General features: G+C 39.6%; 2 protein-coding genes across 2 annotated transcripts in view; both read left to right on the plus strand.

Moving 5' to 3' along the window:
• Positions 1–30: 30 nt before the first annotated feature.
• gem (GTP binding protein overexpressed in skeletal muscle) lies at positions 31–3,313 on the plus strand. The gene is made up of 4 exons (XM_062064177.1): positions 31–546; positions 985–1,061; positions 1,472–1,676; positions 2,780–3,313. Exons 1-4 carry the CDS (start codon positions 207–209, stop codon positions 3,064–3,066), a joined length of 909 nt encoding a protein of 302 aa, XP_061920161.1. The 5' UTR covers positions 31–206; the 3' UTR covers positions 3,067–3,313.
• Positions 3,314–11,822: 8,509 nt separating this feature from the next.
• The window catches only part of cdh17 (cadherin 17, LI cadherin (liver-intestine)), a 39,284-nt gene continuing 36,014 nt past the window's right edge, over positions 11,823–15,092 (plus strand). Inside the window, exon 1 of the mRNA XM_062064178.1 lies at positions 11,823–11,902. The gene's annotated coding sequence lies outside the window, so the exon portion shown is untranslated. The remainder of the gene's footprint in view (positions 11,903–15,092) is intronic.

Genomic DNA, 15,092 nt, shown 5'->3' on the forward strand with positions numbered 1-15,092 from the left:
GAGAGAGAGAGAGGGTCGATCCTCATATAAACATGCAGGGGCCCCCAGCAGGATGAAGTGACTGAGAGGACACGGGATGCTCCATTTGACTTTAAACAGCAGAAGAGATTTGACATTTATTTGACAGTTCTCAAGTTTAATTCGACAATGAGAGAAGAAGAAGCACATTCTCCCTAATTGAGCCCAAACTTTCCCGAACCGGCACCATGATGTCCAGTGTCCGCCGGCACAGCCTGCGCCTCCAGACCGAGCTCCTGCACCGCTGGAGCGTCTGCGACCCGGGCTCACACTTGCTCCCCGACGGTCTCCTGGCCCGCGTCCCCGCCTGCATCTCCCACTCCAAGTCGTGCTCCAGCTCAGCCGGAGAGTCCGACGGAGGCAGCCGCGGCAGTTGGTCCTCCTCCGACTCGGTCATCTCTGCCGACTCCGGTAGCCCGTACCGGGTGGTGCTCCTTGGGGCCAGCGGGGTCGGCAAGTCCGCCTTCGCCTGCATCTTCTCCGGGGCCGCGGACAGCATGGACAGTGATGACTGCGAGCTTTGTGGAGGTCAGAACCGAGCATTCAGTTATAATTATGTCCTGTTTTTCCAGCTAACACAGCACTTCCATAGCTCCTCATTTTCAAAATAATTTGGTCTGTTAAGTGCTAAAAGTTAAGATATGTTATTAATAGACATTACTCAAATAATTATTTTGATTTTGCTACCTTTGTGATGTTTTGTTTAGTAGATTAGCATTATTATTATTATTAGTGGTTTTCAACATTTTGATTATCCTTCCATCCATTTTCTACCGCTTGTCCCTTTTGATTATCTACAGAGGAAAATATTATATGTAATGCAATAGACTAAAAACTTAAAATCCACAGTATTAAACATATTGTTAATTCATGGTATTAATATGGGCATTATTAGCATTGACGATGTATGAAATCTGCACGTGAACCTAAAAAGGTATATAAAATAAAATAACTTTTTCCCCCCAGATGAACTGCAAGAAAAGGAGGTTGAAGTTGATGGAGAACCTGCAACTATAACTCTTTTAGACACATGGGATGCAGAGGTGAGTCAGGGTCAATGATACCACCCAGCAGGCAGAAGACATTGAAACATTGACAACTTGTTGAATTATGTCCTGACATTGAGTAAATCAAACTTAATGTTGGAACATTATGCTTTTTGACGACTCTTAATCAATCTTGGGTCCTGACGTGGATCTGACCATTGAAATTTGGTCATTTTCTTAACCAACAATGTGGATCCAACATTGGACATCAACGTTGTTTCATGTTGTTTCAGTCAATACAACTATTTTGCAACGTTGTTTCGAAGTCAATTTTAAAGGACATGTATGTATGATCAACATTGTGTCAATTCTTGTGCCTGTTGGGCAGCAGTTCAGGTGCTAACTTTGTGGTAAGACCCCCATCAAGTTGCTCCCCCCTCAAACTGATCTGTGTGTGTGTTTTACAGACTGACAGCGAATGGTCCCAGGAGCTCTACATGCAATCTGGCGACGCCTTCCTGTTGTTGTACTCCATAACTGACCGGGCGTCGTTCCTTCGTGCGTCAGAGCTGCGCATCATTCTACGCCGCCTTCGCCCTGCCCAACACACGCCCATCATCCTGGTGGGCAACAAGTGTGACCTGGTGCGACGGAGAGAAGTTTCCACCAACGGTAAGTTCATTTGTGAGGTACAGTAGAAGTGAAAATACAGGTCAGATATCGCCGATTTACTGATACTTATAACTTCAAAATTTTTTAAGATTTTAGCCTTTAATTGTTAATCGTGAATTTAATCAAACTAAAACACAGGATGAACATTTTAGGCACACAAAAATATCAACAAACTTATTAACAATATCAGCGTTAGATACATTTGGGCCACAACTAAAGAGTTATACACATAATAGTAGATCTGTCTGTGACTTGTTAGAACAACTCTGTACAGTAGATGGCATCGTGACTCTGCTTCTTAACACACCTCATACACACCTGGTCTGCCAGAGAATAAAACGATGTAGCAGGACGGACCAGTGTTGCCAACTTGACGACTTTGAATGATTATCTGTATTTAATACTGAATAAAGACATTTCAATACATGCACAATAAACTGAGTGCAATCATATTTGTAGCATTTCCAGCTTTTTAAAGATTTTTTTTTAACAACATTTGAAAACTGGTTTATTTTCTTTATGGTGTTTATATCCATTTCTTTTTATCGTGACTTGAAAATTACATTATATTAAAATTATGAATCTAAATTTCTGTTGCTATATTTAGCGAGTAACCAAACATATACTTGTTTTTAAAAAAGCAACTAGCCACAAATGTATTCAAAATGTTCTTTCTTATTGAATATTTTTGGAGACCTTTGACATAAGTCTGTGTTGCATGTGTGCTGTAACTAAATCTAAAAATACTCACAGGCGTCTCAGTCTTGCTTGTGAGTTACAAAAATTTACAAAAAGAAGCGATAAAATAAAGTTAATTTCCACTGTATTTTAAACATCTTTTCGTTTTTTTAATTTTTTTTTTGCTCCTATCCAGTGAAAAAGATTGCTAATACTTTTATCTTTTATTACATAACTTGTGGAAAAATAAGTTGGCAAAATCTACTATTTTGTCCTAAATTCAAATTGTTACAAATCCAAAGCCCTCTCGTGTCCAATAACTTATTCTCTGAATACCCTGATAATGATAATATCAACATATGCATCCATTTGCTCACCTGCACAGTATTCTAACCAGTATTTGAAATTCTACTTCCTGGTTCTAGAGGGCCGTGTCTGCGCCGCCGTCTTTGACTGCAAATTCATCGAAACGTCTGCAGCCATGCAGCACAACGTGTGGGAGGCCTTCCGCGGCATCGTGCGGCAGCTACGTCTGCGGAGAAACTCAAAGGACGCCGACGCCGCAGCCGCCGCTGCTGCCAAATGCCGCGGCCGCCGGGAGAGCCTTCCCATAAAGGCCAAGCGTTTCCTGGACAAGATGGTGGCGAGGAACAATCCCAGCAGGGCGTTCTGGCTCAAATCCAAGTCCTGCCATGACCTGTCTGTCCTGTAGGTCGGTGATTGACACATCTAGGCGAGGATGGCAGCTTTTGGGAAAACAGATAGTGTCATGAGGACCGTTCAAGAGATCACTTTTGACCCTGATGATGACATGAACTGTTCAAATGTACCTGCTGCACAAAAAATATGTTTCTTCTCTCCTCACTGTGTGTGCATTCTGACTGCTAAGATGATATATTTTTTTATAACAGCACTTAACGTAACTGCAGTGTTAATTTAATAAAGTCTCTTCACTGTCGAACTTACGCAAGCCTCTTTTGTATGTTGCCTCCGAGCTACACTGTTTAACAGGCAGAAAAACACAACATGCTCCTGACCCAAAATAACATAATGACAAACGATGAGTCATGATAACGATGTCAAGATGAATTTTGAAAAGATCAAATGAGCTCTTCTTTTGTGTGCAAGCGTGTCTCGCTCATTCACTGATGGGAGATGTAGGTCACAGTGTGACAGCGAGCAACGTGCTCATATCAGCGCCACAAATACTGCAAATAATTACAGAAAATGTTTCTAGGGTAACATTTACGTGATGTGAGTTATTGTTTTAATATGGGGATTGTTGCGTGCGACCAGTCTTCCTCTCAGGGAATAAAACACTCTGCTCAATCCCAAATTCTTTTGGATGACATATATGTTGAGTAAGAAGGACCACCGAGACAGAATAGTACTTGGCCAAGTTTTACTAAAGCTTTAGGAGACCAGCCCTTACAATAAGACACTAGCGTCCACAAGAAGAGGTCTAAATCCAAACAAAAAGTGTCAGCTTATGTAGAGCGAAAACAGGCCCTCTCCCCCAGAAAGGAGCACAGCTAAGGCCTTCGGAACAGATAAGAACTTGCCAAAACAGCTCTGTGAGCTGACCAACAGGAGCCCTTAAAACAAAACCAAGAGTTTACTAGCAGACATAAGATAAAAGCACGGAGATCACGAGAAGACACACTACATAGGAAAATACTAGCTGCTTTAAACATGACTATGGATTAAAAAGAACACTTAAAAATATCTTATTCTCACAGGACCTTTGTCTTTTCATGGACTTTTTAGTTGCTCCACTCCAAAAATGTTTTAGGATGAGATCATTTCATCCTAATAGTGTGTGTAAGTGTTCTTGTCATCCTATCTTTGTGTGGCTCACGCTTGAAACCCCACTCTTATAATGGGCACCTTTTGTCTTTTATAGACTTTTTTGCTGCTCCAGTCCAAAAAATGGTAGGATGAGATCCTTTCACACCAAGAATGTGTGTGTAAGTATTCTTCTCATCCTATCTTTGTTTGGCTCACCTCTTGACATCCCACCCTTATATAGGGCACCTTTGTATTTTCATGGACTTTTTAGCTACTCCACTCAAAAAAAAAAAGGATCGAATGAGAACCGTTCACCCTAATAGTGTCTGTGAGCATTCTTGTCAGCCTGTTGTTGTGTGGCTCCCCTCTTGACACCCCATCCTCAATATTGAGACTTTTGTCTTTTCATATACTTGTTAGCTGCTCCACTCTAAAAATGATAGGATGATCAGCTTTCACCCTAATAGTGTGTGTGTAAGTTCACTTGTCATCATATCTTTGTGTGGCTCACCTCTTGACACCACATCCTCAATTGCTTGTATTCTGACAGGTGACTTCTTCCCAGAAGTAAAAAACTGTGGAGGTCAACCAGGCCAAGATGTCTGTTTGCAGCAAACCGAGTGTCAACTACCTGAGGATGCAATGGGCCTCGATCTTCATGCAAAAAGTAGATATGAAATAGAAATACATCCTTATTCTTTATCCAAAAAAAATTTGTCGAGTGATATCAAAGATTACCTTCCGGTGGAGTTCCCAGACATATCGAACTATCTTGTGCTCCAGACATCATTCTACACGACAAACATATGAAAACTTGGAAAAGCATGGAGGTCTACAACTTCTTTGTGTGTGGCTAGGTTAAGGAAATTGGTATCAAGACTCTTTCGGATGAATATGCATCGTTTTTGCTCAGGTAAGCTTGCATTTCTTTATTTTGTGTCTAGAGCCATGTTTGTTACTTTGTTGTTGCACGCACCGTTTACGAGTGCACATGTTTTTTCCCGTCTTTATCAATAGATGTCAACATTGTGTATCAAGATTTGTTCATGATTGCTGCCTTTGGTAAAAGCTGAACTCTTTGATGTTTTGCTCTCACATTTGCTTACTTTTATTTAGAATTGCCGAGTTGGTGCTTCACGAAACACTCATAGCAAAAATGTGAATTTTGAGAAATACACAATATCAAAATAGTCATTAAATGGGAAATACTAAACGTAAAAAAAATATCAAACAAACCTTTAACAAAGTGATCACTGCAAAATGTGCATTTTTGGGCTCTACTCCATTGAGCTGTAGTGTGTGCTTGTTGTTTTTCATAAAATACTGTACTCTCCCATCCTTCGTGATTACCTTTTGAGGAACTCTGAAGAAACATTACTCCTTTTCGCGATTTGAACGGTTCATACAGCCGAAAACAACGCAGGCGTGGGGCATTTTTTTTCGATCAAGTACACATTGGCTTGACCACCACACATACTTAATGAGCCAGACGTGACGTCATTTGAACCCAAGAAATATGAGGACCTTTGTCTTTTCATGGACTTTTTAGCTGCTCCTCTCCAAATAAATGGGAGATGCTTTTACGCTATGAACCTTTGTGTGTGTACGTGCTTGCATTTGTATGTTACTACATCCGGGTCCCTTACAAAACCCTGCAAGGTGTCGGAGCATGTTGTTTGTGACCATGTATGCATGATTACATAATGGTTAATGTGAATTCTCTTCATGCTGCTAAGTCACAGGTTGTGTTAAACGTCCTCGCAGCTGTGAAACGGTGACTCATTCACAGGCTGTTCACTCTTCGCGGTTAAGGATTCACACACATTGTCGCCTTTTTTTCTCTCTCCTTCCTCCTCCTCCTCCTTCCCAACTTGTCACAGGATGTTTGGATAGATAAGGACTCTGGCATCTTCTCTTTGAAGACATGTAAATATGCATGAATATCCACTAATGAGGCATTTTAGCAGCAGCCAAGGTCAGCTGTTTAACATTCACCATGGTGGACCTGCCAGGTGACCCCTGTGACCTCATATCAATGCTTTCTTGTTGCAGAGGGTATGATCCATCAGTGCTATTGACGACATGAAGCTCCTTATCAGCCGTTGCCACTAATGGACAATCTGACAGAAAGCAGTCCCTCAGTATGCAGGTCAAAGTCTGAAAAGAGAAACTTACCGCTGAGTAGTAGAATTTGTTGTCTTTTAACATTTATGTACTTGTGTACAGTTTAAATGGCTCTTTACACATTGAAAATGTATTATAAGCATGTCCAATCTCTAGTTATCTATTGTGGTCAATATGTGATCCAATGGTAAGATACTACTTACTTGTGCTTTAGAGTGCAAGGAACCTTATTTGGTAACACGACACACGCCTACTACAATGTTGTACCATGTGACTACATCCAGCCAAGAAGAATTCACTGTTATGCTACAATATTTTATTACGTTTGTATTATATGATAATGAATAAACATTTCCAAAAGTTACTGAAGTAAAAATGAATTAAATACTGACAAAAACAAAGGTATTTTCATACATTTTTGTATTTTTAGGTAATATCATTGATGGGCAATCTACTTGGAAAATGTAGTCAGCCATGCTACAAGTTACTCTTGATTAAACTTAGCTAAGCTACAGGGGAAGCTATCCCCGGATAATTGTAGCAAGCTACACGACGAGCTACACGGCAAAAGTAGCTTGCTACATCAAAGCTACATTTAACAGCATTTATATTTATGGGCCCTCATGTCTAATATCAATGTTCATGTAACTGAGAGTGTACAAATGGACCCAATAAGGGTCCGTTACTATTAACTGTCTGTCATTTACCTGGGGACGCCCTACAACTACCTCTAGGGGTCCCTGCATCTCACTGTATGTATTTATTACAGTTTTATTGGCCCACATTTTCTCTACCTACAGTAAAAAAAATAGCATCTATCTATATCTTGACAAAAAAATGACTTGTGTGTTGTTGACAGTTATTAATAGTTATGTGCAGTAAAACTTTTCATGAACTCAACTCACCCTAATGTGTGTTCCTAAATTTGTGTTGACGTCTTCGATGAAGAGAACAGTTATGATTTTGGTTTAAAGAGTAAACAACTAAAAACTAACGCTTACAGCGTTGTTTTCTCTAAAAGAATAAATGGGTCAAAATATGGTTAATGACACGCATTATTGTGGGTTTCCTGGACATTGTCGTCATTACTAAAGGAAAAATATAATCTGCGGGAAAGAATTCCTCTGCCAATTAATTTTTTTCTGAGTCGTCAGCTTGAAGCATCCCTCTGTCTCTGACTCCCTCGTCGTCATGTGACATGAGTGCGTGATTGTTATGGTTTTGCTTACTAGTTCCGATGACTTGACTTATCTTGCCTCTGATTGGCCAGTCCCTAATGTTTCGCCCTAACCTTAGCCATTTGTGACTCATGAAGGAGATAAATAAAAAAATGAAATGAATGAATGAATCATGCAAACACCAACCAATCATCATGGATTTTCTCCGTATGTATGGATGTTCTCATTCATCCAGGTAATTGTATTTTTTTTGGCCTCTAGGTTGTAGCTTTGTTGTAATGGGTCTAAAAGTATCTAAGATAAAGGAAAAGCTACTTGTTAAAAAAGCTACAAGAAAATGTAGTTAAGTTTCAAAGCTTAATACTGCCCATCACTGATACTGTATACATAAGTATATTGTATATCCTTGTTTTATATATATAAATATAGGTTTTGTGTTAGATTGATGCTTTCCGATGAGGCTTTAGCCCCCCGCACCGACAGCACTGAAACAGCTCTGATCAAGGTGAAAAATAATATCCACCTGAACACAGACACAGGAAAAGTCTCAATCTTGGTTCTGCTGGACCGGAGGGCTGCCTTTGACACAGTTGACAATGTTATCTTGTTACAGAGATTAGAAAAATGGTTGTGCTCTTAACTTGATCACAGGACGTACTTTGTTGAAATTGGTACCTGGTCTGTGAAAAATGGCTTTGGCCTGTGAGGTTCCTCAGGGATCAATTCTGGGAGCCCTATTGTTCAACTTGTACATGCTGCCACTAGGCCAGCTAATACTCAACTTCAATGTGTCCTACCACACGTTTGCTGATGACACTTAAATAAATGGGTCACTGACGACAGATTAACGTTGGCCTGTTGATTCACTTTGTTGCTTTATCGAACAGATCAGTGAGTGGATGCAAAACGGGATAGATTACTGTAACCGCCTGCTCACTGGACTCTTGATGTGTATTTCTGGTCTTGTCATCCTCGTCCGGACAGAAGGGCGACACGGCAGTGCGGCTGGATCAAAAAAGACGTCAGAGACGCTGTACTGAACTAAAAGTTGCTTTATTACAAGCGAGCGTCATTATACGGGACTGCAGTTCCTGGAGGAGGTCAGGTCAAAAATGAAGGACTACGAGCTTGAAGAAGCCAAAACATCAGTTTTATATTCCTACCTCCTGCCTGTGTGTGTGCTAAGTCAGGAGAGCGCATCCTGGCCGTAAAGAGGATGTTTGTGTGTAAGTGACTGAAAAGAAAACAGATGCTGGTCGTATCTTAGATGCTGTCATTAGGCTAAACATGTAATCTCTTCTCACGAATAGGGCCATCACCTTTGCATACCAAGGTCCAATTTTATTGCCTTTTCTTCCGCGAGGACTAATCCAATCCACACACAAATGTCAGTACTAATGGGCCTTATGTTATTATGTGCCCAAACTGAAATGCTACTTTTTACTTAAACCTGGTGGCTCGCTTTCTCCAAGATTAATATAAACTTTCACCATATGCAAAACATAATATGAGTTAGTTAATTCACTTCACTCTCAATCCAAACCAGCTGTAAAGCTTGTTTCTACTGGCGCGTTTTAGATATTCCCAACAAGCAGCATTCTCTACAGTGGACATTTGATTTTGGTGTACTTATTTTGACAGCCTTTCAGGAGCAGTCTGCATTTTTTTAAGGACCTTCTGCAAAAAAGTTGGTCAAAGATAATCTCTATTACAGCTTTCTAGTGTTTTTAAGGATCTGCTGCAAAAATGTGAGCCTCTTAAAGATCTTTAAACTGAACTGAAGGAATATGCTGAAAAAAAAAGGGGACCTACAATGGAACCTTGGGGAACACCACTAGTATAACTAAAAATGTGGAACGAATGACTCCTGACGGCATCTGAAGTACACAAGCTACATCAGTCCTTCTCGAATAGTAGGGTGATCCTCCTTGAGGGAGTGTGGTGCGATGCCAGGGCAACATGCTTATTTTTTGCCGTACCAGAATATGATGAAGCTTAAGTAGCGCTTGGCTTCACTGTGACTACAGTGGGAGATGAAGAAAGACTGGTTTGTTGTTTTTTGTAACTTTAATAAGGATACAATGTTATTTAACAATTTTATAGACAAATGATACTGTTGATAGTCGTGATGAACAGTTGAGGGACACAACATATTTTCTTCTTCCTCTGGAAATGTGAGAAGCACTGAGCTGCAGCAACACCTTAGTTAAATGAATCACATTTCCAAAGGAAAAAAACTATAAAAAAAAGAGAGGTTTGGATCCCAGTTGTTCTATATTTCCTAGCAAGGTTAAAATGCGAATGCAAGGTCTCCCAATGTGTTTATACTCAAAGTTAATCAATCAAAGTTTATTTATATAGCCTTTAATCACAAAGGGCCGAGACACTTGTGAGAAACCTTGGAGTGGACCACCCCTAGCAGCCGCATTTTGTACCAACTGTGATCTTTTAATGCTAGACATAGGGATGCCCGAAAATAATACGTTACAGTAATCGAGACGAGACGTAACGAAAGCATGAATAATAATGTCAGCGTCGGTGGTGGACAAACTGGAATACATTTTAGCGATATTACGCAGATGAAAGAAGGCTGTTTTAGTAACACTCTTAATGTGTGACTCAAACGAGAGAGTTGGTTCGAAGATAATACAGAGATTCTTTACCGAGTTGCTTTGTGTAATTGTTTGTTGTCAAATGTTAAGGTGGTTTTATTAAATATTGGTAATTGGGTTATACTTGTATAGCGCTTTTCTACCTTCAAGGTACTCAAAGTGCTTTGACACTAGTTCCACATTCACCCATACACACACACATTCACACACTGATGGCGGGAGCTGCCATGCAAGGCCCTGACCACGACCCATCAGGAGCAAGGGTGAAGTGTCTTGCTCAAGGACACAACGGACGTGATGAGGTTGGTAGAAGTTGGGGATCGAACCAGGAACCCTCAGGTTGCTGGCACGGCCACTCTCCCAATAGCGCCACGCCGCCGGGTGTTGGTGTCTAGCAGGACCGATAATCAGCATTTCCGTATTCTTTGCGTTGATTTGCAAAAAGTTAATGGACATCCATTGTTTAATTCCTCTACCAGTGGTTCTTAACCTGGGTTCGATCGAACCCTAGGGGTTCGGTGAGTCGGGCTCAGGTTCGGCGGAGGTCAAGACACACCCGACTCATCGTGTAAATAAAAACTTCTCCCTATTGGCGTATTACGGATACGGCAACAGCAGAAGTCACACTGATTTGCAGGTGTGTAATTTGTTGTGAGTTTATGCACTGTGTTGGTTTTGTTCTTTGAACAAGGTGATGTTCATGCACGGTTCATTTTGTGTACCAGTAAAAAAACATGGTAACACTTTAGTATGGGGAACAATATTCACCATTAATTAGTTGCTTATTAACATGCAAATTAGTAACATATTGGCTCTTAACTAGTCATTATTAAGTACTTATGAATGCCTTATTCGGCATGGCCTTATTATAACCCTAACCCTCTAACCCTAACCCTAACCAAATAACTCTAAATTAAGTCTTTGTTACTTAGAATATGTTCCCCTAGTGTCCAAAAAACTGTAAATTAAGTCTTTGTTACTTAGAATATGTTCCCCATACTAAAGTATTACCAAAAACATATAACTTTGTCTTGAATTTGAAGAAAATAAATAAATGTATTTTTCACTAAAGAAGGGTTCGGTGAATGCGCATATGAAACTGGTGGGGTTCGGTACCTCCAACAAGGTTAAGAACCACTGTCCTCTACACAACAGGAGCACTCTGGTGTTTTTAGAAATTTGCTGCAAAAATGTGTCTCCCGAGTTTTGAACTGAAGTCGGGGGCTAATATGGTGTCATTCCCAGGCCGAATTTGGCCTACGGGCTGCCACTTGAATAACCCTGGTGTAAATAAAGTACAATGAAGAAAACACTCTAAACTTGAATATGATGATACATGTAATGATTATGTTTTTTTGTTGTTGGACAAAGCGTTTTAAAATATCATCAATTTGTGACTTTGTAAGTACTTCAATGAGTTGGAAAAACAAGTCATTTAAAGGACTCACACCTTTTCTAATCTCTTTTTAAGTTGTAACAAATACTTTATTTACAAAGTTCCAGGTAGTGCATGCTGCACTTGTTTTTCTAACATTATTTTGCAACAAAGCAGCTGCGAGGAGATATTTGATGTGAAAGCATCAAAGTGATACTAGCTGATGATTGAATTAAGACTTCTGACTGTATTTTTCCTCTCCTTCCTTCTTTCCCTTCAGGCCGATCCCCCATTGGCTGAGTCCAGAGGTGATGGCCCCCCATTGGCTGAGAGTCCAGAGGTGATTAGACAATCATTAGATACAATAAAAGTTTGCAGCTTTAACATGTGGTTAACGTTTGACCAGACAGGATGAGGCGGCTTCTCATCAGTCTTCACTCGGAGTGACTGGTAAGAACTCTCTGGAGAAAGGTAAGATGACTCCATCTAAGCATGTTCCTTCTTTTGACTTCTACTTTTTACTACTTTAGACAATTTGTTGATGTTAGTTTTTTCTACTTAAAACAATTTGTGTTGACGTTTTTCTGTCTTTTGAGCTTTAAGTTGGCCCAACTTTCTTTGTCAAGGCCTTCTTGGGCACGGCTCCTAAATGGAAATATTATATACTAACTTTGGAAATGTGTCACCGTGAGACAAAACATTGAGTAAAATGATTGAATATGATTTGGATTATGGTGGTGACTTTACAAAAAGGTCACAAGCAGTCACCACTCAATGTCACCTTCACCTTGTCTACTTCCCCTTTTACTATCCTTGTGTCCTTTGTGTCAACACCAACTGCTTAACCACGCCATAGATAAGCGTTGTTTTCTACATTATTGTCAATTAAATGTGCTTTTCTGCATATTTGCAAAATTAGTATAACCCTTAAACATGTCTTCCAGTACAAGAACTGTATTAAAAGTTCAGACGTTACATTAATGATATACATTTAACAGTGTTTTATAGCTGCCCAATTTATTTGAAACATCTCTCATATACATATTTTTACATAATATATTTTATAGATTATGCAGGTGTATAAGGTTATGAAGGGAGGAGAACTTTTTCTCCTTGGCATGTTCGTTTAATCTCTAACAAAGTTCACCAAGTCGTAGTCAATTTTCCTTTTTTTTTGTGTGTGTGTGATTGTTTAAAGCAGAGTAACACAATTCCCTCATGACGACATGCCAGGGACATCATGCCACCAATGGCTCGTTGGAAAATGTCTGTTCTCTCCTACTCCCCAAAGACTGATATACTTTTCCCAAAGGGTGGTTGGGTTGTCCTTGTACCATTTGACTCTGGTTCCCTTGGTAACGGCTCTTGCGCTGGCTTATCTTGTTGTGTGTCGCTTCTTGTAAATACCTCACACACCATCGTGTCAGTGTCATCGTGTTACTTTAAAAGGGGATGTCCAAAATCTTTTGACATGGGGGCCGCATTGGCCTAAAAAAATTTGGGCTGGGGCTGAAAGCCGACTGCATGTAAAGTAACTATATACATACATATACAGTACAGGCCAGAAGTTTGGACACACCTTCTCCTCATTCAATGTGTTTTCTTTATTTTCATGACTATTTACATTCTAGATTGTCACTGAAGGCATCAAAACTATGAATGAACACATGTGGAGTTATGTACTTGAAAACTGAAAACATGTTTTATATTCTAGTTTCTTTAAAATAGCCACCCTTTGCTCTGATTACTGCTTTGCACACTCTGGGTATTCTCTCGATGAGCTTCAAGCGGTAGTCACCTGAAATGGTTTTCACTTCACAGGTGTCATAGTTTTGATGCCTTCAGTGACAATCTACAATATAAATAGTCTTGAAAATAAAGAAAATGCATTGGAATAAGAAGGTGTGTCCAAACCTTTGGCATGTATATACACACACACACACATATATATCTCTATATAGATATATATGTATGTGTGTACTGTGTACACATACATATACAGTATAGTCTATGCAGGTTAAGAGTATGTGAAAGTTTAACTTATACCTTGTTTACATCTGTGACGACCTCCTTAAAGTTTTGTAATCAATCAGAAATATCAAGCAGCTAATACATTGTAGTGGCTTTAAATGGGTGTCATTTTGAAATATATATATTGATTGGACATGTTTTTGTAACATCCACAAAGTTCAGTGAGCTGGTTGTGTGACCACGTGTGTCGCCCTACTTTGTTGGTTGCAGTTCACGCCATGGGGAGAAGGCTGTTTGGATTGGCTCATTTAAGTAAATGCTGTGCTATTTACAATTCAAAATACAATTCATGTTCATTGACCTGATTTAGTCACATTGTTCACAACATGGCAGTAAATTTGCAGCAAGTATGATGTCAGCTATTTAAAATAAAGCTGTTGGCCCTGAATTGACGCACTTGGCAATTTTGGACACCCCTGCTTTAAAACTAACCATTTACAGTTATACCTAATGATATACTACAATAACTATAGTTGATATACTTATTTCATTAGGTGTATGTGTGGTTAGCTTTGAAAATTTTCCAGTTAGCATAAAAAGATTGGGACGGCGTGGCACGGTTGGGAGAGTGGCCGGGGCAGCAACCTGAGGGTTCCTGTTTCAATCCCCACCTACTGCCAACCTCGTCATGTCTGTTGTGTCCTTGAGCAAGACACTTCACCCTTGCTCCTGAGGGGTCGTGGTTAGGGCCTTGCACGGCAACTCCCGCCATCGGTGTGTGAATGTGTGTGTGAATGGGTGAATGTGGAAATAGTGTCAAAGCGCTTTGAGTACCTTGAATGTAGAAAAGCGCTATACAAGTATAACCCATTTACCATTTACCATTGTATTACTAGCAAGCTAACAAAAAAGGTAGCATACATACATGATGTCACAATGTAAGGAAATCTATGATTTTAAGTCGTAAACAATAATCTGGCAAAAATGTTTGCATGCTAACATAGGAGAGATTTGCATACTTGTAAGATGGCGCCAAGTATCACAATCCATACATTTTCGTTTCGAATGATTAAAAGGAGCTAAAATTAATAGCTGGCAGTACGTTGATGTGTCTGCCAGCCTTTCATATGCGAGGAACCATCTCTGGTGGTGTAATGTTACATTCTTTTGCCTTTTATGGTAGAGGGCATAGGTTCCATTCCCGGCCAGGGCTGCAACAGTAAAGGGGATTTGACGTGAAAGCTAAAACCATTCTTGTGGTGCTGTGGCGACCTCTGACAGGGAAATAAAATCACATTTATGGGGTGTGGGGTGTTGGGGGAGTAGATTTTACATGCCCCATAAAAGCAGCCAATCAGTGAATATAATGAATGATAATACTGTAAAGTAACATACAGTAATATGACAATGATCTAAAAGTCAATTTATGTTTTTGAAAGTTGAAGCAACCTCTGTAAAAATGAAAAAATATAAAATAAATGAATGCTCTTCAATGACTATGTATGACTATACATATATAATATGATATAATAACAGCATAAATCAACATACATGAAATATAATAATAATTATATTATTTTCTTACATTAAAATAGTTTGTACACTATCAATATTATACATGCACAATGTGTTATGTATTAATTATCAAAGTAATATCATAATTCTTATGATTACATTCATTGCAATTATA

This window comes from Entelurus aequoreus, linkage group LG11 (assembly GCF_033978785.1).
Source record: "Entelurus aequoreus isolate RoL-2023_Sb linkage group LG11, RoL_Eaeq_v1.1, whole genome shotgun sequence".
NCBI classification, from domain to species: domain Eukaryota; kingdom Metazoa; phylum Chordata; class Actinopteri; order Syngnathiformes; family Syngnathidae; genus Entelurus; species Entelurus aequoreus.

Excerpts from the sequence above, each read along its gene's own strand:
- gem (XM_062064177.1), top strand. The coding sequence starts at position 207 with ATGATGTCCAGTGTCCGCCGGCACAGCCTGCGCCTCCAGACCGAGCTC. Across the intron at positions 547-984 it reads TGACTGCGAGCTTTGTGGAG|ATGAACTGCAAGAAAAGGAG; the intron begins GTCAGAACCGAG and ends TTTTCCCCCCAG. Across the intron at positions 1,677-2,779 it reads GAGAGAAGTTTCCACCAACG|AGGGCCGTGTCTGCGCCGCC; the intron begins GTAAGTTCATTT and ends TCCTGGTTCTAG.